Consider the following 25,798-nt stretch of genomic DNA (forward strand, 5'->3'; position numbering starts at 1 on the left):
AGTTTAAAAGCACAAAGCTTGTAATTTATCCTAAATAATACACTTAAAGCTTAGATTAATAGGGGCAAGTAAGTTTTGTAAGAGTCATGTGGCGTAGGGAACAATTTTCTTACAATAAATCCTACTAAACAGGGGTCTACATTAATTCTTCACCTCTACTATTTTTGCTTAAATGTATCTCACTCACAAGCTATAAAATTGTAGTTAAAAAGTCCCAGAGTTGGGGCCCTAGGGTGCATCTGTGTGTGTGTGCACATAGGCTTTATTTAGTTTTCAAATTCCCATCAGCAGAGCAAAGGTGATGGAAAATCTTTAGAGGACAACCATTTTGCTTAGAGATTTTCCCCTTTTAATGGATTTATTTATTATGAAAACAGTTTACTGAGTTCTTTATATATAAACCTCACCTCTTAAAACTGAGAAATCTCATGATGTGAAACACTTCCACTGATGTGCTTTGTGTCTAAAATAGAAACTTAGGTACCTCCAAGAATAGGCAAAATGCAAAGTTTCCTTGATTACAGTTACTTAGATATATAAAACAATAGAAATACAATTTAAAATTAAAAACAGTGAAAGTTATCTACTACATTTGTAGATCACTTGGACACTATATTCCTTTAAACTTATTCATTCATTTAAGAGAGCAAAAAAAATCTCAGATCTTAAATAGCATGATATCTTAATCTGTCGATCTGTTATTGATTACTTATTTTGGGGAAGGGGTGTCTATCACCTTGTCAGGAGTACCTTTCTTTCCCAGAGTTGATTATAAAAGGAAATATGAAACAGTATATAAAGAACAAAAATCACTATATTGCTATATTAGCAATGTAAAGGAGGAATCCATTATAATTTTTTATGTTAGGATATGTTTTGCCTTTTTGTCACAGGAAATCATTAATGTCAATTACCTGTTCCCAAAAGAATGCAGTTATTCACCTCCATCATCTGAGATTATTTTAAAATGTTTCTCCTTTATCATCATGATTTAAAAACACAACTTCATGTATTTGCTCTTGTGATAAAGTTTGCTAAACTGACCAGTTCTGTGTTTACTGTTTGCTTGAAAGAATATCTTCATTTAAGTGGGACTTAAAAATGTTAACTTCAAAATACTGAAGTTCAGAATCAGGTCTCCTCCAGTTTAGACTGTGTGTGGGTTTAGGCTGAAATAACACACGGCAACCAAGAAAAATGAAGAACAACTAAAAATGGATTACATATAATAGAACATGGCATTTAATCCCATGGATTATAAGGAAAATTATCTGGAGTTTTAATTTTATAGTAATGTTCAAAAAAATAAAAAAGAATGAAAAGCACCTTAAATATGTACGCTAACATTTGTGTACTGTCTTTTAATTCTAACGACTACTTCAAATCTCATCCTCTCGACTCGGCTCAGTAATAGAACTAAATTTGTTTGAAAAAAATCAGGAATCACTATGATGATTACATTCCTCAATTGAAAAAAGAAAGCAAAGTTCAATCAGATCTTTCTCAAATGTTTGCTCCCCTCCCATGCCTTTATGTGCTGCTTGCTCTTCCAAAGTCTGGTTTTCAGAAGCCCCAAATAACTTCTAACACAGACTGCAGCCTCCATGGTAATGTACATGGCTTTATTAGCTCTCATACTTTCTTGGGTCACAAACACACAATATCTGATGAGACGTTGATCATCTTCCTTCTCATTTCTCTTTTCAGCCTCTCTAACTTTCCTGTCAGGAGCCTGAAAAAATATGCGCAGTTACCATTGTGGAGGGGAGACAAAGTTTAACTTCTGGGTTGGCAATCGGAGAATAATTCATGAGCAGATTTCTAGCAAATGATATGATTTGCTAAATTTTGGTCTTTGATTTATATTTATGTACTCCTGCTACTGCTTAGGTTTTGCCAACCTCAATTAGATCATGAATGAGATCATTTTAATTCAGCCCCCAAACTGTGACCTGACCATGGTCTGAAAGTGTTCAAAAAGTAATTTTAAGCCTCCCTTTGATTTGAGAAGGAATACTGCATGCTTGGTCATTCATACAAAAAACATAAAACTTAATTATTGAATGATTTGGCAAAAGACCTTCCTGCCAAACAACAGTCAATGCCAGCTACTGTGATGCTGGCGATGCCCGGCCCCTGAGCGCACAGCCCCCTGTATACAGCACTTGTTCATTGTGTCTCAGGGCAAGATGCTTTCCAATAGGATTCACGGATCTGGGAGACTGGGTGCAATGCGAAGGGGGTACCATATTTATAACTCCAGTTAAAAAATGCTGTCTCACCTAGAAGGGAAGTAGATCTGCGCTGTCAAATCACCAGGAGGCTGTGACAAAGGGAGCTTGCAGCCTGACACACGGTGTAACAACATAGCAAACACCTTTAATTCTGTCATGTCTCATACCCTTTACTTTCTCACACATTCGTGGCTGCTCGAACATTGACACCTCCACTCTTTTTCGAAACTAAATAAGGCAATCTTATTTAAGCCCAAATGCAACACCTGAAAAGTTATTCTTATGCCCAGCAAAAAATAACCATTAACTCCTTCCTCTTGGAAATGTCTCTCTGCTTGCTCTGAAAAGTCTCAAGTTGGTAACAGCCTTCCTGGGGCCCTGAATCTTGAGGTTCACATGACCTCCCAAGCTCCTAAAGACAGGCAACACTTCCCCCTTGAAAAGATGCGAGGGTTGCGTTAATGTCACTGTCCGAGCTGGTCTCTTACACCTTTTCCAGCTGAAACCCCTTTCTTCATCACAAACTTCTGGTGTCTTTTATAGTGAGGAGAGAGGCCCCAGCTGCTTCATTCCCTCTAGCTACCGTAGTCTAATATCTTAAAAGCTGGAAATGAAAATAACTTTTCTAAAGTATTTCCTGGAATTTTTAATGTGTTGCCTTGATTCCTTTCTTTTTTTCTTTTCCCTTGCCAATTATAAACCACCATTTGGAGGGCTTATGAGCAATGTAAGTCCACCTCATCTAATTAAACCACATTGTCTTAAAAGCTTGAACAGTTTTCATGTCTACAAGACTTGCCTGAATAACAAACTGCTAGAGCCAGAATTCTGGGTGTCTTTGGAAAGCCAGGATTTTATCTGCTGAGCGCAAAAGGCCAGGCACTCAAAGAGTTAAAGAGTGTTCCTGCATTGCTGGGTAGGTTCATATCACAGCTGCCTGGTAAAGCATTATCCCGGTACCTCACTTAACAAAAGCCTCCTTTTGCAAACAGACTCCCACTTTTCCCCCAAGTGTCCAAAGGTGTTTACTGAAGTAAATCTGCCTAAATCCTTCATTGCTTGGGTCATGGGGGTGGATAGGAGGGGTGGAAGGTGTAGGGATAATCTCTTTTTGTAAATTCTGTAAATCTTCTGGGAAAAAGAAAAAAAAAAACAGGAATCTGTATCACATGCTCGTGTACAACTTCTAATATCTCTGCTAGTTTTGCTCTATAAGTGAAATCTGTCACAATGACTATCGCAAAAGCACCCCCCCAACTTTCCAATTATTCACTCTGCTGTTTGAAGCGACCGCACTTCCAAAGTTGCGTGTGTGTGCGTGTGTGCCCACATTATATGCTTAACCTAATTGTTGAAGAAAAAACTGTTGGTATCTTAAAAGTGGTTTCAGAAAGGAAAAAAAAAAAAAACAGACAAGACAGTTTAGGAGCAAGATAATGTAGCTGAAAAGTTGTCACGAGAGGTTTCTGCTCTTGCTGTGGTCTCATTCAAATACCATTAACTGCATGTTACTTTTGCATGTTGAAAATGGAGGCAAATAGCAGAGTAAAACCTGACAGGTTCGCCTGCAAGGGTTTAAACAGTTCCCAGTAAGAAGGAGCCCTTTAGGCATAAACTTTCTCTCTCAAGAGAACGTGAATACCACCAACCCCTCCCTACAAATCTTGAAGCATCCAGTTTGAGATACAAAAAGGCTGTCATCTCACAAATGTTAAACATACTAAAAAAATCTGAAAAAAAAGTATGAAGAAGGTGTGAAAAACGTGGCACTTTACAGCCCTCAAAGCTTTTTAAAATAGACCAACTTTTCCCCCTAAAATTCTTTTCAGAGATTTTTTTTTTTCCTTTTTGGCTCATTTGAGAGTTTCTTTCTTGGCTTTTTTCCCCTTTCATTTGAAAATATGAATTATCATAAAAAGTCAGGGGGAAAAATGGGAAAGTCTTTTCCAGTTTTCCTGAAGATGTATCAGTGCGTTCAGGCTGGGTGTAAGCAACTTCTCCCTTTTTCTCTGGGCCAGACACCCATCATTGAAAGCAGACCAGGGCCTCTGGAGACGCTCCCCCCTTCTCCCCTCCTGAGCTCTCCAGCTCCCCCTCCACCCCCAGGGCCCGCGCCCCCCACCCTGGCCTGAAAGTAAACAATAAGAGCCAAATACTAGGCAGCACTCCAGAGTGGGAAGTCCACACACCTGACCCAAGTCTAACAGGCTTCTGGGGGAGAATCTGATCCTTCTCTGACACTTTTTACCTCAAGTGTTGAGCGGGTGGCCATGAATAGTACAGACATGCCATCTTGTAACACTATATGCCTGTCAGGAGGGACAGGGCCTGGTTAAGCATCAACTATATAAGGCTGGTAACTAGGGAAAGCCCAACAAACAGCCACAAACACCTCACTTATTTTACTCAGCTACTACCCTCTCTTTCTCTCTCTCTCTCTCTCTCTCTCTCTCTCTCTCTCTCTCTCTCTCTCTCTCTCTCTTTCTTTTCATCTTGGCTTTCTGTGGCAGAATGCAAATGGAGCCTGCCGGCGGTGAAAGGGCTGAATTGTGATTAAGAAGAAGAAGAGCTCCTTTCTTTGTTCTCCCCTCAGGGGATGTTTACTGGGAGAGACACAGCGGATCAGATATGAAAGGCATTCAGGTCAGCATTGATGTGAGCGAAAGTGAAATCATACCTAAGGCATTCAAAAGACCGCCGTGTCAGGGGTTCAGCTAACGGTGCAGCTACTGTGTGTGTCTTCCCGGAGAGGCAAAAATCTTTTCACAGACTGGCGATTTTTTTTTCCTCCCCAATTTCCTTCAAAATTATAAAAGTCCTCCGCCCCCACCCCCGTGTTTACCTCCCACCAGATGCCACAAGAGTTAGTATTTTCTCTCCTTATGGACCACACGCGAAATCAGACCAACTTCTAATAGCTGTATTACCTAAATGAACCAGCCAGGCACCATCTGAACTGTGAAATCTTTTTTTTTTTTAAGCAGGTGTATTCCTGCGTGATACATACATGCATAATATGTAGGGGAGAACTGCGTGAAGAGAAAAGCCAAAACACACACGCGTGGATGGTTTTTCCTCTCACCTCCCTCAGAGGAAACATAAGACACACACACACACACACACAGTATAAAAACAGTACAGAACACCTTAAAACGAAATTCTTTATTTACTTTGTAACTAGGAGTTACACTTTTCCTGAGAGCTCTCACTCTGACACGACTGTCACCCAAGATGAAAGTATTCGGCACGCAGCTATTAAGGCAAAGACTTCCACAGAGTCTACTGATTATTAGTGCTTGCCTTTTAGAAAAGGCTTGATGAAGAAATACTTGGATCTTACTTTTTAAAAGTTTACACTCCCCACAGCCCAAATAGTCATTCAATAGATTTTTTCCGACTGGTAAGCTGATGTTGTTGGCATAAACAGAGCTATGTAAATGTATACAAATTCACAAATCACAGCAAACATACAAGGAAGAGGTGCCTAGATGTTTCAAGGCTTAAAAATGAAAAGGAAAATCACATTTCATCTTCTGATTGCTAAAGAAAGAAAAGAAATAGGGAGGGGGAATAGGACTATATTTATTGGTTTTAAATCATCCTTTCCTCTGCTCTGAATTATTTTTCTCAACCTTCACATCTTGCCTAAAAAGCATATTTGGGCTTATGTTAACATCTGCTTTTGTGGGGACATTTAATTCTGTATATTTTCAACTAGTGTTTCTGCATCACAGATTTTCCCCCTTTATCTCTTTGCTCTAAAAAGACAACCAAAGAGCAATCAAAAAGGTGTCTGACTTGGCCATTCAGACAATTGCCCCCTTGTGGGAATGCGGGAATGAATGGTACAGTGGACACCCCAGCACCATTGACGTTATAAACATGTAAATGAAACACATTAGGGCAGACAATCAATTGTCTGTGAGCATTGCAAACCTGCACTCCCTCTCTCTGTGACAGGCACAAAATAGTGTCTACCTTGGGAAGCCACGGTGCTGGAGAGGAAAAGGACAAAGAGTTCTCTTTCACACGGAAGAAAATGCACCTTTAAAAGCCTTGGAAGAATGCAGATGACAAAAACTGTTGTAAGGAAGAGAATCTCCCACATCTTGGAATAAACGCGGCACTGCTTAGAGAGCTAGCAACACCCTCCCTTCCTACCTTCAGGGTAGACACACATTTTTCCCAGGAAAGATTCTTAATACGGCATTAGGGTCTTTGATAACCTCTTGGAATTTTCTTTACTTTGAGTAAATTAAGCAAGCAAGAAAGGAAGCACCTGAAACATATGACATAGCAGTTTACTGGGGAACATTAACCTTGGCTTTATTCGTATTTGGAAATAAATGCTTGAAGATGTGAATTTATCTTTATGTGGCAACAGAGAAATAATGTAAAGTTTAAAATCCTTAGCCCACCCTTACCCCGGGTGGAGAATCACGCTTTGGATGCCAGCAGGCTGCTGGCTCTGTTACGAAGGAAGGCATGTTTCTACCCCAATTGCCTGAATTTTTACAAACCAAAATAAAACAAATAGATCAGTCTGGATACATAGCCCCCAGCCTAGTGTGCGTGCAGCATGACAAAACTTGCAGATGCTCTTCACAGAGAGAAAAGGATGGAGACCGATATCTTTGGAGCGCCCTCAGAGCTGGTACCTGCCACATAAACTGCCTCTGAGTGCTTTGAGAGTCAGCAAAACAGCCTCCTTATAACCTCATCAACTTTATAAGAAAGCTACTTGCAAGAGATTTCCACACTCGCAAGGAACACCAAGTCTGGACCGACTGCAATCCGAAGGAAACTTCCCTGCCTCAGAGTGTACTGAGGGGCTCTGACTCACGGCCTCCCCATGCCAACTTCACCTCTCAGAAAGGAGAGACAGGAGCCACATCCTGAAGAAGGGGCTGCTTGCATTTCTTTTCCTTTTCCTTTAAGCATCTCTGAAAAGGGAACAACTTTTCAGTCCTCCACTGCCTCTAAGCATCACCACCAGCGCTTCCACTCCCTTTCAGGAAGTGGTTAAGGGAGTGAGGGCTTATCTTAAACAGGGATAATCATTTCTGCTCATCTGATTGTTTCTCCTCTAGGATCTAAAGCCCTGAAAACATCCAACTTTATCCCTTTTCTTTCCCACTGAAAATCAGAGACCAAAGGCGTTGGTAAAAACCTCCCCCACTCTACCATACAATGCCTAACCCTTTAGCTGAAACTTTGAAGAAAAATCAAATTTAACTTTTCTTTCTTTCTGCCATTTCCTCTTCCCCACCACTCCTAATTCAGTGTTCATTTAAAAGACAACTTCATTCCCTTTTCTGAAACAAGCAGTTTCCGGGTTTGATTTTTGTGAAAACGTGCAATGTGTCTGTGTGAGTTTTTTTCAGAGGCTGATGCTGGGAGGTGATGGACTGGGGAGGAAGGCCCATCTTCCCAGGCTCCACAGGAGGCAGGAGGGTAGCCGGAGCATCCCCAGGAGCCCAAGCCCGAATCAGGGGCTAAAGCAACAAACTTTGCAAGTTACAACCGGGCCGCCCCAGTGGCAGGCAGCCGGCCGGGCATCTCCCGCTCCTAAGTGCTCATTTCTGCCTCGAAGGCTGTGTGGAGATAGTGGGGTATAATCAGGGGAGTGAAAAGGGGGGCTGGGTTTTCCCCCTCCTCTCCAGCTTCAGTGAAAGTATTACAAAGTGAGTCAGGCGACCGAAGATCATCTGACTGAACTTTCTTGAAACCGACACACATTCTTGTCTTCGGGCAACTTGCTTTTTGCCTCCTTCCCCCTCACCCCTCTCCCCCTTGCCTCCTGCACATCTTATTTTCTGGGAAGAGATTTCATCCTTTCCATGTGGGGGAAAGGAGACTGTCCGCTATGGATTAACTTGGCGCTGGCACTGTCTTTGCCAGGCATCTTGCTAGCCTGAGAATCTTGAAGGCTGGATTTTAGATTCTTGTTTCTCTCTTTGTATATTTGTTTTCCTTGAGCTGCTTCCTTCTCCTTTGCTTTTTAATAATTGCATACAGCATCGTCTTCTAACCCACGTTCTTGACCAGCCTTTCAAACACACACATACTGCTTTACACGTTTTATCTCCTTGTCGCCTTAGTCTATATATACACTGTTGACTTCATTAAAATTATATAAAGTGCCATTCTAGTTTCCTGGATGACCATCTCTCTCTCTCTTTTTTCCCCACGCAGCTTCTACTTCTATGATTAGTAGTACCATTATTCCTTTCCAGGAATTTCTATATGATTTTGATAAGTATCATTATATTTAGTGTTATCAGCAAAGACACAAGCTCAAAAGTGACATCTTTTCCATGAATCCAGGAAAGAAGAAAAATCCACTCAGTTCAGATAAATCCTAGCAATTCCCAAAGGGAAAGGCACTGGATACGTGCTTGATGAGAAAGAAAATGAAAAAAGAGGGGAAAAAACTCTTCTACCTGCTTCTCAAAACCAGGACATTGCCCAGTCAGATTAATCCCAAAACAAAACACTGACAAGTAACCAATACACAGCATGTTTTCCCACAGACTATTGGGAAATAATTATTGCTGTTAAATGTGCAGGGTCTGGGCTAAATGCCTTTAAAATGTGCAATTCAACTTTCCACTTCGGAGTGCTGAGGCTTCTCCCAAGTTAGTGGCTGGGCGGAGGGGAAATGGTGTCCATTTCTGAGCACCAAGCAGTGTCCACGGCTGAGCACCTCCCTGGCACTCTGTTCCACCTGCGAAGCCCCCAGCAGGCTTCCCCCTCTGCCAGCCCCCGCCCCAGGGCTCCCAGGAAGCCTGGAGCATTCTGTTTTTCCAGACCTGGGCTCTGGCCCGACTTCACTGCAGAGGCCAGGCTGGTCAACAGTGGCAAAATCCCGAAGGGGGCTGGAGGAGGCAGACAAGAAGAAACAAACATTCTAAATAGTCTCTCCTGCAAAGGAACACTTCTGGGAACCTTGCTTTAAGTCTTATTTTCCTTTCTCTCAAAAAATGACTGTTTAACATAAGAAAAAGAAAAAAAAGCCTCCTTGACACGAAGCTTTTGTTATCCAGTTGATCAGCAATGTGCTTTAGATACTTGTAAGGGGGGGAAAAAGCCCCACAATAGACATTGATTTTAGAAAATCAATAACCAACATTTAATAAAAGGAACAGAGGAAACACAAGAGAGAGGGGGGCACTAGGTGTAATTTTAGTGCCTACTAAATTACCCAGAGATGGGGAAGGGGAGGTCTCCAGTGTAAGGACCACCTTAAATAATGCCAGACACTAGAGTGAAGAAAAATTAAATTAAGAGAGAGAGGGAGGGAGAGAGAGAGAGAGAGAGAGAGAGAGAGAGAGAGAGAGAAAGAGACTTAAAAAGAGGCAGCCTGAACTGGATCTTGGGGAAGCAGCTCGGAATATATTATTGTACTTGTTTTTTTGTAATACTAAGCCAAGCAAATAGATCAAAGGCAGCACAAAGGGAAAAGGCAGGATAACATAACGAACACTTTCTGACTAAAATTCCTCTATCACTCCCCCATATGGCTCGACACCTCTACCACAACAAGCAAAAGACACACACACGCGCACACGTACACGCGCGCGCACACACACACACACACACACACGAAACCTAGAGAGAGACAGAGAGAAGCATCATTTGTCTCTAATCAAAATTCCCTCGTCTTTGTGTTTTCTCCTTCCAGCGCCCCTCACTGCGCCCCCAGCAGCCCCCTCCCGGGCCGCGCAGCTCAGGGGCAGGCCGGGGGCGCACACAATTGTCTTCCCTAGAGGAAAGTTGCTCCAAGGGGGCCCCGGTGGTCCCCGCGAGGCGCGGGCTGGGCTTGCGGGAGGCCGGAGGCCGGGCCGGCGCCGCGTCCCCGCGTCCAGTTCGGGAGCGTCAACGCGGCCCCGCGCCGGGTGATCAGGCTGAGAGCGAGGGGAGCGAGAAGTTTCCTTTCCCAGTCTGAGCTGGCGCTAGTTCTCTTGTTTGTTTTGGGGGGTTGGTTTAAAAAAAAAAAAAAAAAACTCAGTATCCTCCGTCAGCTATCCCCGGCACCCTCTCCGGTCCCCAGCTCTCTCCCCTCCCCCAGGCGCCTTCTGCGCTCTTGCCAATCACTTTTCTCTTTTATTCCCACGATTTTGTTTGGGGGTATTACCTAGGGGGTATCTCTCTCTCTGTGTGTGTCTGTCTCCCTCTCTCACTCTGTTCCTTTTCTGACTCTTTCTAAGGTGGACCTACTAAACTGTCACGCCTTTGATCTCCCATCTCTGCTCTGCGTGTCCCCCTCGCACCCCGCACCTCCTTCCTCCTTCTTGACTCAGCCTGGATAACGGACTCCTGACCATGTCGAAACTGCCCAGAAAAGTCTCCCTGCGCTCTGCGACTCCGCCAGCCCCCGGCGCGGGGCCAGCGCCCGCTGGAGAGGAACCATCCGCCCCTGAGCTCGCGTGGACCTCGCCGGACCCCGCGCGGGGCCGGCCGAGTCCCTCCCACCCCGGGGTCCCGGCGCGCCCGGCCGGGCCCCGCTGCCCGCGGACCGTTACTTGGCGTACCGAGAGGCGGCCGGGCGACTCCGGCAAAGAAACTTTAAGCCTTGCCAGAGGCACAGCCCCGGGCCCCCTCTCCCGCTCTCGCAGTCCCTCTGCCACACCCGCCCCGCCCCCGCCCCGGGGATCCCGCGCGACCAGTCGCCCGGGCCCCCGCCCTGCCCTCGCCGGACGCTCACGCAGCCCGGCCGGAGAGCCGGCGGGCCGGGCGCTGGTGGAGCTGGAGGCGGAGGCGGAGGGAGGGCGGGCGGCCGGGCGGGGGCGCAGAGGGCGGCGAGGGTGGGGGCGCTGGGCCCCGGCCGGACCCCAGCGCTCGCAGCCCCCCGGCGCTCACTTTGCCCGGCACTTCCCCAACTCCCCCCCCCCCACCCCCCGTCCAGTCGCCGCGCGCGCCGAGCTCCGGCGCCGGCCGCGGAGAGAGGCTCGCCCGCGAGCCCTGGGCGCCCGCCGCCGCCGCCGCCTCGGTTGCTTTTCCCTTTCCCCCTCCTTCTCCCCGGGTCTGGAGCCGCGGAGCGGCCCGGAAAAGTTTGGTTCGGGCCGCTTCTTACCGTTTTTCCTCCTGGGATTGGCTTGTTTGCGCCTCTTGCACCGGGGGCCATCCGCCATGATCGGCTGCTTCATTGATAAGAGCGGATCAGATGGCAGTTCGCATGGACTCGGCGCCCTGCTTCGGCAGCACGCAGGCTCGATCTAGCAACCAAACACAGCGACAATGTGGGCATCGCCCGCGCCCATTGAGACGCGCGCGGGCCGCCCAGGGGAGCCGGGCCAGGGCCCCGGCGAGCACCCATCCGCGGCCCCCCCAACGCCAAAGCGAAACTCCGGCGGCCCCCCTCCCCGCCTCCCACCCCCAGCCTTGGCCCCGAGGCGCTTTGTGTTTGTTACTGTTTGGTGTGTTGCACCCGCGAGGGGATCAGAGAGACAAGAATTACATCTTCAAAATGAGTCATAACTCCTGACCGTATGAGGGAATGCACACGGCGGTACAGTAAGGCTGCTTGGCTCAGGGCTAGGCGGACCTTTTCCTCCGAAAAGTCCTCAGCCCGGCTCGGGAACTTGGGGTGAGGCGAGGCTCTCTGTAGCTCTCATCTTGTCTCCCCCCCCACTCACCCCCCCTCCCCATTCCCCCGAGGAAGCAAACAAACAAACAAACAAACAACGCGAAACAACTCCCGGATGAAGCACACTCGGTCAAATTGATAATAGTAATTATAGGAAGCCCACTCGCCCCGCGTCCCCTCCCCTCCCCTGTCGGAGTTGATCGAGGCACTGTCTCTTCCTCCCCCTCACACCCCCGCCCCCAAATTAGGATTTCCCGTTTCACGCCGCAATAAGAAATATAATTATAAGCCTCTTCGGACACTGTCCCTCCCCCCAGCAACCCCCCCCCCGCCGCCGCCGCCACCTTCGCCGCTTTGACAATATTTACTTATTTCCCCCCACCTCACTCACACCCATGCTCCCCCGCCCTAGTTCCCTTAAAGAGTTCCAGGAGAAAATTTTCTCCCCTCAAGAAAGGAAAGAGAAAGTCCAACCGCTATACGGCAATACTTTTAAGCTCGACTAAATGATCGTATCCTTTTCTGGCTTCGAAACTTTTGTACCTAAAAATCGAGAGAGGCGCTGCATTTTTTCAGCTGAAACTGTCAAAACTTGGAGAAGGGGAACCTCGGAGGCAGGCAGGAGAGGAGGAGAATCCTGCAACTCGGTGGAGGTTGGGAAGATGCTGTGCCTCGAGGATTAGTTTAAACAGGGGGCTATAAAAGATGTAACAGATGCAAACTGTAACACAAGGGCCATTAACCCCTTCTCTGCCGAACACACTCAGTCCCCACGCCCCGCACCTATTGTCTCCTGTGCTAGAAGCTTTGCGGAAAACCTGGAAAGTGAGTATCAGTTTCCACACATTTGCTGAGAGGGGTGGGGCTGGGGGGCGGCAGAGAGAAGGGGAAGTGGATGATTTAGAAAGCACCTTGAATTTAACCTAGGCATAGTGGGAGACTTTTAAGTTTGACACATTTTGTTATTTCTTGGCTTTCCTATGGATTTGAAATTGTTGGGGAAAATCCTGAAATAAAGCACTGGTCACACAAGTGTCTGGGAGGAAGCAGCTGGCCTGTCTGTATTCATGCTGAGACTTACACACGATTGCATATAAATACATGTTTAATAAAGTAAGCTGCTAGTTTTATGAGCATGTGTGTGTGTGTGAGGGACAGACAGGGCATTTGTGCTGTAAACTTTAGCTTTGCCTGTTATTTCTAACTCTGGAGTTAGTAATCTTGCCTTCATCATTATAGGGGGAGCAATTAAAATATATAAGAAGGTGGGAGATAAACACATTCATGTTAGCCGGGCTCACCACTGCTCCTGGGAACTCCTGCTCTCTTTCTCGACTTTTCAGTGCCAAAGTGTGGAAAGGGATATTTTCGTGTGTCTATGTCTCCTGTGAAATCCATGTCTATATCATTAATACTTTGCCACTTGAAATACAATTTCAAAAGTTATCCTTCATTTACAACCCTAATATCCTGACGGCAGTTTTCTTCCCAGCTGTAGTGACTCCCCCCCTCCCCACTTTGGTAAACGACTCAAGTTCCATGAGGACTTTCACTTCTTTATTTATCATCACAGAAGTGAGGTGTTACTTCACATACATACACACACAAAGAATGAAATAAAGAAATGAAACTCGCTAAGCAGACAAAAACAGGCAACTTTCTACTTAGAAAACAGCCTTCTTCAGTGGGAAAGGTTGGACTGCCATATCTAAGAGAAAGACTTGCTCCCGAATTTGGTAGGTTTGTATCCATCAAGTTTTGTAATTATTAACAGGTATTTGCCAAGTTCTAATTGCTGAATACAATGAATTGGAATTAGACATGAAAATAGAGCAGAATCTCTCCCCTTGAAGAGTTTTTATTCCAACCACATAGTTCTCAATAAAACTTTTCCCAGGCTGGGTAGTAAAAGGCACCTTTGGTTACCTGAATGGGCAGGTACAGGGCAAATTACTTGGGGGAGGAAAAAAGGAGAGAAAAGGAAGGAGAGAGAGAGGGAGTGCAAGAGAAATCGAAGAAGTCACTCTTGGGAAAAGCTTTCCATAAAGGAGCTAAACCCACCTGAAATTCCTACCCACAGACACTCCTCCTCACTTCAGACTCACATCCCCACTTAAAAGGAGAAAATCGTAAAAGGAGGGTGGGGGATGACCATGCCGAAAAGGAATAAAAAGAGAGAAAAGGGGAAAAAAAAAAACCTACCTGCGAAGTCTTGTTTGTAGTTTTGGCCAGAAATGGTGAGAAGAAAAAGCATGAAGAAGCCGCGAAGTGTGGGGGAGAAAAAGGTGGAAGCGAAGAAACAGCTCCCGGAGCAAACTGTACAAAACCTCGCCAAGAGTGTCGGGAGGCAGGACCGTTATTCCTGCGGAGCAGGTTAGAACTGATCTCTTTCGGCCACTCCAGGAAACACAAACCTGGGGACGGACTGACGTGTTACGCCTCTTCTAATGACATTTTTTTCTTTTTCTTTTCTGTAGGAGAGAGAGAGACCCTGAAACACGCGCCACCTATCTTTGTGGGGAGGGATAATTGAAGCGCCCTGAGCGTGAGCATCATGTGAAAACGTGATCGCCAAGTTTCTCTCTGGGAAAGGATCTGGGATAGATTATACCTTGAAGTCTCCGCAAACGCTTTAGTGGAAGAAATGAAATTCCACCTCCCTCCCTTCCTCTCTCCCTCCCTCTCGCCTCCCTCCCTCCCTTCTCCACGCCCCCCCCCCCCCCCCCCGTCAAGCCTTTGGCATCATTATCCTCATCACTAAATCCTACAGAGTACAGGGCGGAAAACGGTGCACACCATTCACAGAACTGGAGAACTCTAAGGGGCGAAAGTTAAAGGGAAAGATCCCGGTTCCTCAATCCAGATCGCCTCTTCTTATACAGATGTCTCTAATGACCGGATTTGAGATGCACATTAAATTGTGTGGATTTCTCAGCACGGCTTCTGGAACTAAATTTTTTGCCCTTTTTCTTAATTTTATTTTTTATCTTTTAAGATGCCAGAGCCAGGAAAAAAAAAAAAAGGTTCATGTGAACTGCATTTTAGGGCGTGTGTGTTGCGGTGTGTGTGTGTGTGATGAATTTCTGGATTGGATCCCAATACTAAAAAGTGGTTTGGCATTTTTTAAAAGGGTCTCTTAAGTAAATTAACATAGAGCGCTGAGTTGCTGAGTTGACCGATCTCTGAATCTCTCCACATCTCACGGAGACCTCACTACAAAGTGAGGGAGTGGGTGTAGGGAGACAGGAGGAAAAGGAGAAAGGCCATAGAGGAACTTAGCAGCGAAGGAAGATCACCATATTAAACGGCATGGGGTCTAAGTTTTGGAGTATATATTTTTTGATATTGCAATTAAAGTAAAATTAAAAAGAAAAGACTCCACCTTTGCTCTGAAGGGATTGGTTATGTAAATATGGAAGGGATTTCCTGGAGAATACAGCTTTCTACTGTATGGTTAATTAAATAATCACTCAAAAGCTTCCAACGTGACGCTTCTGTCGTAATCCAATCAGGTTACATAGGTCCTAAACAAGAAAGATATTTTCCACATCTGGAAGTCAGCAATTTAGCAAGTACTGCACATTATTAACCAATTCAGAGCCCACTTCCCAGGGGAATTTTTTTTGAAGTTTAAGTGTTCTTAACCAATGCTCTGCTGTTTTGTTAATCAAAAAGCTGGTTTACACTGCACATAATTGGAACTAATATAGAAGTAAATAAAGACAGCCAAATTTGAGGATGCTGAGCACAGACATTTATCGGAAAAGGAAGAAATCTCTTAGCCTCCAATGGTTCAGGCTCAATTTCTTAGAGAACTGTGAGGCTTTTTCTTCTTCTTCTTCTTTTTTTTTTTTTTTTTTCCCTTAAGAGTGAAAGTACTTGAGAACCTCAGAGCACAAATAAACTTTCAGTCCCACAGCCTTTGGGCTTCCTTGCAAAGGTAAAGGTGGAGGTGTCAAGAGGACTAAAGAACAGCCTCATGCCATTTTTTTCTGCTTTAATATTGTTAATATGTAACAGCCCCCTGTTTTCAGTCTGATGAAATCTGAAACAAATAAAACCCTGATCCAACATTAGAATTTTACTTATATGAAGATAAACTGCTTTGAACTGTGCTTTGAATGTGTGCCTAAAGCAAGACTTTGAATGCAAGAGTCATTGGCAATTGCACTCAGAGGAGGGAAAAGCCACCCATGGGTTACCACATCCACCCTCCCAGAGGTGCATGGCTTTGTGTTTTGTATGTTTATTGGGGGGGGGGAGCAGTAGCCACCTAGCATGACCACAACCGATTCTTCCTTTAGGATGCAAGGAAGTAAATTTTCACTCTTGGTACAGACTCACCTCTTTCCTACCTTAAGTATTTATTACAGTGAGAATCTCCTCCCCCACCCCATTCAGATAAATTACCTATAGAGGAGCATTCAAGACCATCAGTCTAAAATTTAATAATAAAAAAAGAAAATTAAAGATTTCCACCATGGATCAGGCACATTCTGTTTTATTCTTTACATTGCTTTAATATTTCTATCTCTATAAATATATGACTTATCAAGTTCCTTCTCTGAGATTTATTTCTATTATTAATATCCTTTTTTTTCTCTTCCTTCTTTTTCCCACTTTTTTATTAAAAAAAAAATTCGAGTCCAGCTTTCTCTAGAAGTTTGCTTTTCAGCATTTCCTCTCCCATTTCCAGGACAAAGGTGTCCCTTGCATGGAGTAATTCCAGGCAAGACCCCACCTCAGGACCCCAGGTAACCACTGGAGCTTACAGTCCAGACACACACTCACTGGCAAAACCTCAGGTCAAAGGATCCAATCAAACGGCTGACAAATCACTTCTCTTTATTATGTATATTATTGTCTGGTTACTTAGGATCTGACTTAAAAAAAAAAAAAAAGACAAGTATTTCCATGAAAAACACCTAATCATCTGATTACTCTGGGCTCAGTAATTGTTCAAGTGTCAGAAGACAGCTTCAACACTTAGCACTGAGAGTGCCGACGTGCAAGTATTTGAATTGGGGTAAAAAGCAATCTTTCAGGGTCCCATCAAGGTGGATATTTGGAGGGTGGCACGCGAAGCGTCCCCGCGAGGGGTGAGCGCGCCGGTGGGTTGCCCTCCGCCCCTGCCTGGCACGCCCCTGGCACTCCCCTCCCCATTTGACCGAGAGAGTTCACACCAAAGCAGAGGCGGTGGGATCGGAGGAAGCCGGAATATAAATTTGTACCGAACACTCTCTTAGTCCGAAGGCCAGGTCGGGGACAATGGGGATCGTGGGGTCAGCGGGATGCACGAGCGCAGGACGCAGGGAAAAGTCGAGAGAGGACTAGGAGCTGCTAGCTTTCGGCTCCTCACACAGCAAAGCAAGTCCTTGCAAATGAATCTCTCCTTCCCGGTCCTTCTTCCCCATTAGTAATCCATTTCGAGATTAGCGCAGACCAAGGGAATTAAAACAACAGATACATGCAAATGTGAAATAATATTGCAATCGACATTGAAGGGAGAAAAATAATTCTTTAGGGTTTCTTTGAGTAAAACAAACTGCCTCCCTCAGGATTCCCTCCACCCAGGCAGCGTGTGAAGATGCACTTTTGTTTTCCAGTTCCCTCCAGCCAGGACCTGGTGCCTGTCCCCCCATTCACCTCTCAGTCTGTCAATTTCCTTAACTTTCACAGCCGCTCCCCCTTTCTCCCCTGCCCCCAGCTCCGCTTGCTGGCCCAGATGCCAGAAGAGATACAATGTTTCTGCCCTGAACACACAGCCTGTAGAAGGAATTCGAATTTGGCCACAGCTAATTTTTTTAAAGTAAATTCTGTTTATTCTGTACCATGTGGAGAAAATTAAAAAAAGGAACCTATTCTCTTTTTGAAACGGAATTGATCTTTCATCTAGAGGAATTATTTCGACCCTGTGTTGTTACACAGAAGGTGGGAAACTTCTTTTAGAGTTGCAAGCAAAGGGTGATAAGGGGGACCCCTGCATTGGCGGGGTGTGTGGACGGGGTGGGGGGCGGCAGGGGTCCAAGTCAAGCCAAACGGTTTTCTCACGTGCAAACTCGCAATCCAATCCATTCGGAGTTGAGCCTAGGATAGGAGGGGAAAGTCTATTAAAAAAAAAAAATCAGAAGCATCTCTCTGAGAAGCCCTTTCAAACAAAATCAAAACAGGACCAGAGAATCTCAGACCGTCTCTAATATCCCTACTGCGAGGCCCGCGGGCTGTGGAATCTCGCACGTCACCTGGCCCCAGCAGGGCAGCCAGCTGAGAGGTTCATTTTATTTTATTTTTATTTTATTTTTTGAAGTTAAGGCTGAATCTCGGCTTCAGTGCTTTTTGGCAACGTCTCCACTGACAGGAACCAGGAAACTTCAGGACTCAAATGAGCGTCTTAATTTATTGATGCAAAACAGGTCTGCTTGTCGCCCCCAGTTCTCGGCGCGCTCTGTCCCCCACGCCCCCAGCTTCGGTCCCTTCATTTGATCTCAGGGTAAGGCCCCCGCAGCACAGGCGGAGGAACACGTTGTGGGGGGAGGGGTTCGGCCCCCGCCCACCCCCCCCCTCCCCCAGACCTATACCCGCCCGGGAACCCCGCGACCCCCGCCCCGCGGCCGGGTCAGCTGACCTGGCTCGCTCGCCGGCTCCCCGCCCGCCGCCTTGTTTCCGGTCCCCGGGGTCCGCGAGCTGCGCACGGAGCGGGAGCGGCCGCGGCCGCGAGGTGATGCTGGGGGCTGATTACCATGAGAAAGGCTGTGCCTGGAAAAGCCTCCTCCACGCGACTGTCAATCTCACTAAGGGGTGGGATGGGGGGGATGGAAAGGGGCCCTGTAGGAGTCACCAGAAAACTTGGAGTAAGTTGGATGCGACGCAGGCCCGAGGAGGTGGCTTTCGCCTCAACTTGGAAGGCTGTGGCGTTAAGGGCGCGGACGCCAGCAGCGTCGCCAGGGGATTGAAAACCGCAAATCCTTCCTTCCCTCCTTTCCTCCCTCTTGCCCTCCTTTCAGCCCTCCCTGACCTTTATCCTTATTTTCTTGAAATTCTTTCTCAATTGCCTTTCCTACATTGTCCTTTCTTTCTATCTGATATCTCGCTTTTGCAAGCCCTTATTTTGTTTCCTAACATCTCCTCTTCTCTCTCGCCCTGATTCTTTTCTGCCACCTTTATGTGTCCAGATTTATCATTTCGTTTTGAAAACACAATGTTTCATATGTAATTAATCTACCAGCAGGAGGTCAGGGACACCCTGACCAAAGTAACTCCCTTGGGTCATCAGAGGACAAGTTCGCCAGGTGTCAGTGAAAAGTAAAATAATAATAATAATAGTAATAAAATAAATATAAATCTATATCTCAGTAATCATAGTAGCTCCCTATTCTGAATTATCATATCAGCTCAAATTGACTTCCTTTTTTCTTAAAAGATATAATCTTCCTGGAAGAAAAATGAATAATACTTGTTGTAGGGAAATTCTTTAGAATTAAAGCAATGTGAAAATTTTTCTCATTTATGGTAATATTTTAGCAGGGCTTAACAGACTTTAGAAATTACAATAGGTAATTTAAAGAAACTTAAACTGTGCTTTTTCTTTTAATGACTATTTGGAAAGTGTAAAAAAATTCCTAAAGCACCCCTGCCCCACACGAATCAATTCAGAGAGAAACATCATGCCCTGTGTTTTGTACATGCTAAGCAAATTCACAGCTTGAGTTGCTGGGTTGTTTTCTTCGCCAGGTTGCCCTATTGCATAGCAGGTGAGTGAACACGGAGCTGCATATGTCATGAATGTGGCTATGGTTTTAGTTTTCCTTATTTTTTTTTCTGTCTTTCATTCATTTTGAGCATGTTGTTCTCCTATTAAAATTCAGAGTTTGCACTTGTTTGCAATTTGTTTACTTTGTTGGATTTTTAAAATTTGTTAGAAGTCAATTGAATATGTATATTAAGCCCTTTTTAGGCCAAGAAAAATAAAGATGCATTAGAAAGATGCTTTTTATGCTTCATAATTATTAATTGACATTTTATGATGAATAATTAATCATTTGAATAATTTTGGTATCTCTGATCTGAACACATATTTGCATATCTAATGCTTGATTTTAACTGTGGGTTTTTTTTTTAATTCATTCTCTCAGGACGAAGAAACAAAGTAACATTTTAATGTAAAATTTCTCTCTGGCACTTGTAAAAGTTTATTTATTGAGTTGTAATATTCTTTCCAGATATCCATAAAACTTCTTAACAATTTGTGAATCACTTATGCAGCAGTCAGATACAAATATGTGACAGAACTACAGTTAATGAGGAAAAACAATACCCTATGTAAAATCCAGTCACTCTCCTCCCCAAATGCAGAGGTGTGCACTAATTATGCACCATTTTTTCTTATTGGAATTTGATCATTGAACTTTTTGGTTATGTCTATTTACACATGTCAAAAAGTGAAAATTGAGGTAATTGACAAATAATTCATACCTGAATTTAAGCTAATTTTTTACTTTTACTTATTAATATATGGGCTGATTTAAAGTTATTTTTAAATGATCAAGCAAGCCTATCCCTGATATTTGTATACCCCTGTGTCAGTTGACGTCCAAAGAATCTATTTTGAACACTAACCCTGCAGGTTACTACCTGTGTGATTACCGACAATCTACTCTAAATTTGTTTGCTTAGCTATGTTGTGGGTACGCTAATAGTGCCCATTCTTTTGAGTTCTCTTGAGAACTAAATAAAGGAGTGCCTGAAACTTCACTATAGTGTAGCTTTATTATTGTAATGAAAGGTTGAAAAAATAACATGGAATATACGGATCAATTGAGGACAATTTAATTAATTTTGACTAGTTAAAAACAGCTATTTACCTTTTAGTATCATTCGTCATTTTTCTGTTGAGAAGTGAGTGCTGTTATTAAAGTGAAGAAATAAAATGGAAAGCATCCTAGGATTTTTGGCTGGTTTACAGTTCTTTAGACCTCTTCAAAGAATTCGTAGCCACAGACATGAAAATAAATAGTGTTTTTTTTTTATTCTGTTGGTTAAGGAGTTAATTTATTGTATTCAATATGGTCATAATTTGGTTATAAGTATCAGATTTCTTTTAGTCCAAATGTATGAACTTGAAGTTTCTCATGTTCTTTAGTAACATATTGTCTTTGACTGTAAGGGTTAAATGTGCAGAAGCTCAGGAGCGGTCTTGAGTAAGACTTGTGAGAAAAAAAAAAGGGCAAACTTACAAATTTGGAGACCAGGAATTTGGCTGTCAGAACAGTATTTGTTGTAAGACCATTCATAATGAGCTGAGTGAGCATTTCCTCTTGGAATTGTAGTTATCCTGGGGTTTGCGCTAATTCCAAGTACCTATAGTGGGGGAGAAAATCAGTTTACTAATGGAAAATGAAATTCCTTAGTCTCTTAAACATCCAGAAGGCCAGATTTTCTTTCTGATGCAAAAGCTGAAAAGTCAATGCAAATGCTTATGGGAAAAAACTATTGCAATATTTAATCCCAATACTGACTTCTTTTCCTTGTTGTTTTCCTTAAGACTCCTCAAAACACTTAAAGGGTCCCTTAATTGTTTCCTTTCTCAAAGGATCCATTCCATGCTTCTTTCACGTTGAAACTACCAAAAGGGCCATTTGGACATCAGCCTAGGGGCTCAGAGTGACCTGCACCTTTTTCTGTTTTTCCTTTGTAAAGGGCAATGGGACCAAAAACTGTTTGCACCTATAGATTGTTTTGTGACCTGGAAATAACTTCATGCTGCTTTGTGGTCTTCTTTAACAGTCCTTATTCTGTTAAAAGGTCAAATTATAAATCTGGGATGTTAGTTCTAATTTTGCACCTTTCTAAAAGTGATTTTTATTTTTATTTTTGCAGTCATGTTTCAGGTACTTAAATATAAAAACCTTACTCTCAAAAATTATTCTTTTCAGGATAATCACAACTATGAAATAATAATAGCTAAGAAAAAAACCTGTTTTTCTAGGCCTGGCAGTGTAGATGTGACCTAGAGAGAATCAACGACTTTCTCCAGAATTCAAGTGTCTGGTTCTTCACGGACCTTTGAATCTGCCAGATCCATCCTCCCGACAGACGCCACATACAGGTGACATCCAATGTCTTCTCACCTTTCGCAGACATCCTTCTGAACCACTTGTGCCCACCCACTTTGCACACTGCATTGTGACCCACTTCCGAACCTCCTGGATGACTTGGTTAGTACTTGTTTTTCCATGTGTGGCTTATTTTGCCTTTTGGATCTAGCACTTAGGCTCATTTTTCCAGTTACAGTATTGGCTCAGGTAGAATGGTTTCTCTGGCTTTGTTGCTTCTGGCTTCCCAGATAAAGTGTCTTTCCTAGTTCAGTCTTCTCACCAGGACCCTTGACTTAGGGACACTCCCGTGGGCAAGTTTCTGCTCACTCACATTGGCCCCAGTACTGGGCCTAAGCACAGGACAAGTTAGTGATGAAGCAGAGATCATGATATAGGCATATCTGGAAATTGTTTTTTTTTCTTGTATAATTTTTAAATTGCTTGTTGACTGGGAGCTGGACCTCAATGTGTTTGACACCAGATTCTTTACATTCTTCTCAATTACAGCATATTATAGTGGCAAAGATACAGGCTTTGAAATTAGATGAACTGGATTTGACTCCCTGCTTTGTGAGTGCTAATTGTGTATTGAGGACAAGATATTAAGCCCCTGAGAACTTCATTTTTAAAATGAGTAAAAGAGGACTTAAATTTAAGCTGGCTGTGGTGAAAAAAATATGACAATATATGTAAAATGCTACAGGGTAGGCATACCAATAAATAGGAATTCCTTCTCGTGAATTACCTGGAAAATACATGAAGTTAAATTACAGAAAACCAGAGTGAATGTAGCAGGTATCTTAGATGATACTTATTTCATCATTTTTAGTTATTTTAGTGCCATTTATTTAATTATTTTAATTACTTTATGATTTTATTAGGAATTGTTTAACTGGTTCTTGCATTTTACAGAAATCAATGCTTACTGAGAACAAAGTTGGAAGAGTAATATGGAATTTCTTAACTTGTAGTAGAAAAGGTGGAGTGCTCATGATTATAAGCATCACGATTCTAACCTCTGAGGTAAATAAATATACTTTACAATTTCATTATGTATTTCACACTTCTGTTTACGATTGTAAGAAAAAAATATCTTTCCACCTAATTCTCCCTATATGACCTGGCATAAGAGGAAGCACTCTGGCAGCCAGTTTGGTGTGGCCAAGAACTGTCAAAGATCACTCATTCAAGGTAAAAAGAAGAGGCCCTTAATACTGTCCAAAGCTCTATACCTACTCTTAACTCAAACGTCTGAAGTTTGAAGGAACTGGGAATGGGGAGGTAGAAGGGAAGGAATAGCACTGAGAAAGTTTGCCTGCAGGATCTTCTTCCCACCCCCCCAGTAGAGTGCTGAAACATCTGCTTAAAAAAAAAAAAGGTAAGAATATGTGTATACTAAAGACATTGCTACACTCTGCTGCCTGCAGATTCAGGAGTAGGGTTGTGTCAGCAGGCCCTGGCATGATCTACTGTGTATGTGACTTTTCTACCCTATGCCCTAGAAAGGAGGGTGTCAGGGGAGGACTGGGTGGTGGACACAGGGAGCATATTGTTCCAATGGTTCTGCTACAGTGCAAACCAGGCTTCTTTTTCTCTCTCTGGAAGTAACTTTGCTACACGCAAAAAAAAAAAAAAAAAAAAAAAAAATCGCTTCCTATTAGGTTTTTCCTTGGCCACTGTGGAACCATAGGTACTGCTCCTGTGAAATGAGGTAATTTTTCTGGGTTGAGGGAAGCTGGCTTACCTATTGTTCCTGGATCATGGCTAGCACCCTTGTAGACAAGAGACACAGAAGAAAGCTGAAAGTTCACAGACAATACGTGGCCTTTTAAAACAGGAATGAAAAACTAAAACCTTGTTCTTCTAAAGTTTAGTCTATCTATCTACTGTGTATTTGGAATTTCATTTTAGAGAAATCAGCATGATCCTGAGCTATATTATTACCTACCATCATTTAGTATTTATCTGGGATATTGAAAACTTATTTACAATAATTTGCTATAGTAGTTCTGTAGAGCTGATCTCTGTTGAAGTTTTGCTTCCGTTGGTGAGGATTCTCGTGTAGTTGTGGAGTTCAAGGCTAGGTGAAATATGCTTGCGAAGGTCATTTGAAATCACATTGGTCTTTGAATTGGGGGCAAAGTAATGCTTTTTACGATATTAAAGAAAAGTAACATCATTTGGAAAATTTTAAACCATTGCCTCATTTAGGATCTCTAAATAGTAATTTATTTGATGAAGGAAGGTGACCTCTCACCAATGTCTCTTTCCCAGTCCCCTGGACTAGTACCTATTATATAGGAAATATTTGTTGTTGTGTGTGGAGTCTGCCATTCATTAAGAAGCTTTAAAGGGATGTAAACTGATCTCCTATTTCACACTTGTAAAGGCCTGAGATAAGAATGAGGATAGTGGGAATTCCCTGGCAGTCCAGTGGTGCTTTCACTGCAGAGGGTGTGGGTTCAATCCCTGGTCGGGGAACTAAGATCCCGAAAGTCAAGCTGCCCGGCTGAAAAAGATGTGAGGATAGATGAGCCTAGCAGGCAGGGACCATGGAACACTTAGACCAGCACAGCCTCCTTTTTGTCAAGTTATGTACCAGATTACATGATTAACACAAACTGTTTTATTCCCTTTCTTGTGTGTCAATTTTACACACGTTCTGAAAAAAAAAATGAAGGAGCAAATGCAGAATTGTGTGTATATATTTGTCTTTCTCTTTAAATGGCTCTGATGAGTCTTTTCATGGTTTATTTTTAAGTAAATATATTAAAATTTAATAAGAGGTTTTCTCTGAAAAAGGAAAGAAATCATAAAGAAAAAATGGAGTAGATTAGTAAAAGTATGGTTTGCTTAAGAAGGCAGGTGTGTAGTTGTAATTTAACATAAATGATCACCTCACCCTCTAATACCACACAATAGGTAAATAAAGAAAACAGAGAAGATGGGGAATTTTGTTTCGTTTTTCCATTTTTTTTGGCCATGCCTCGTGGCTTGTGGGATCTTAGTTCCTCGACCAGGTATTGAACCTGGGCCCTCGGCAGTGAAAGTGCTGACTCCTAACCACTGGACCGCCAGGGAATTCCATCTCCTTCTTCAAATGGACAGGCTCCATCAGCCAGTGGGCTGGGTGTTTTTCCTGCCAGCAACTTCATTTTCATGTAGACCAGTAACTGGTTGCCCAAAGATACTGAGGCAAAAAGTATTAAGTCCTGATTATAATACTTTCCCCCTTCCTCTCTCTCTTCTTCCCTCTGCTTCACGTCCTATTTCTCACTCAGGGCCCTTACCTCTTCTTATCTTTCTTTCCATGCTTTCTATTCAGAGGAAAAACTACCTTTTAAAGATAGCCTTGTTCGCAACCTTCAAAAGGCTTAGCTTTTAAATAATAAGATATGACCCTAGGATTTGAGATTTCCACTGTGCTGCAGAAAATTACCTGGAGGAAACAGAATGTTTACCTGAAATTCGTTATGAGGAAGGACAGTTCAATACTGTTACTGTCTACCCACTGCCTAGCATAGAGCTTGGAACATGAGAGGCATTGAATAATGAAATGTCTTTTGGATGAATGAATGCATGCATGCATGAACGTCATGTAAAAAGCCAGACTTAAAACAACAGATGCCATTTGTTCTACATGGCAAATAAGAGTTAAAAGGCTTTAATGTAGGTGCAAAATGCACTGTGGTTACAAACAGGGTTTTGATATTATTTTTGAATTCTGAGTATAATATTTTACTTCCAAAATGAAATACCTAAATCATTTACCAAGCAATAGAGATATAACAGTCCCTCAGTCACTCACTTGCAAAGGAAATTTTCAATACAAATAAAATCATACATATTTATACTAGGGTAATTCAAAATAACTTCCTCAC

General features: G+C 43.4%; 1 protein-coding gene and 1 long non-coding RNA gene across 5 annotated transcripts in view; one reads left to right on the forward strand and one right to left on the reverse strand.

Annotated features, from left to right (window-relative positions):
• The window catches only part of ZEB2 (zinc finger E-box binding homeobox 2), a 132,861-nt gene extending 118,760 nt beyond the window's left edge, over positions 1–14,101 (reverse strand). For 2 of the 4 annotated variants that reach the window (XM_082630761.1, XM_082630760.1), the window contains exon 1: positions 11,311–11,561. In XM_082630761.1, coding sequence (XP_082486887.1) covers positions 11,311–11,383 — 73 coding nt within the window. In that variant the 5' untranslated portion in view covers positions 11,384–11,561. Of the gene's footprint in view, positions 1–11,310; positions 11,562–14,025 lie in introns of those variants that run through there. The other 2 variants (XM_082630762.1, XM_082630759.1) reach the window with 2 other exon arrangements.
• LOC309809556 lies at positions 12,371–15,051 on the forward strand. Its single transcript, XR_014294871.1, has 3 exons — positions 12,371–12,648; positions 14,046–14,196; positions 14,301–15,051. It is a non-coding gene; the product is annotated as an uncharacterized lncRNA (long non-coding RNA).
• The last annotated feature ends 10,747 nt before the right edge of the window (positions 15,052–25,798 follow it).

The sequence above is a fragment of the Mesoplodon mirus genome (genome assembly GCF_964341445.2).
Source record: "Mesoplodon mirus genome assembly, chromosome: 8".
In the NCBI taxonomy this organism is placed as follows: Eukaryota; Metazoa; Chordata; class Mammalia; order Artiodactyla; family Ziphiidae; genus Mesoplodon; species Mesoplodon mirus.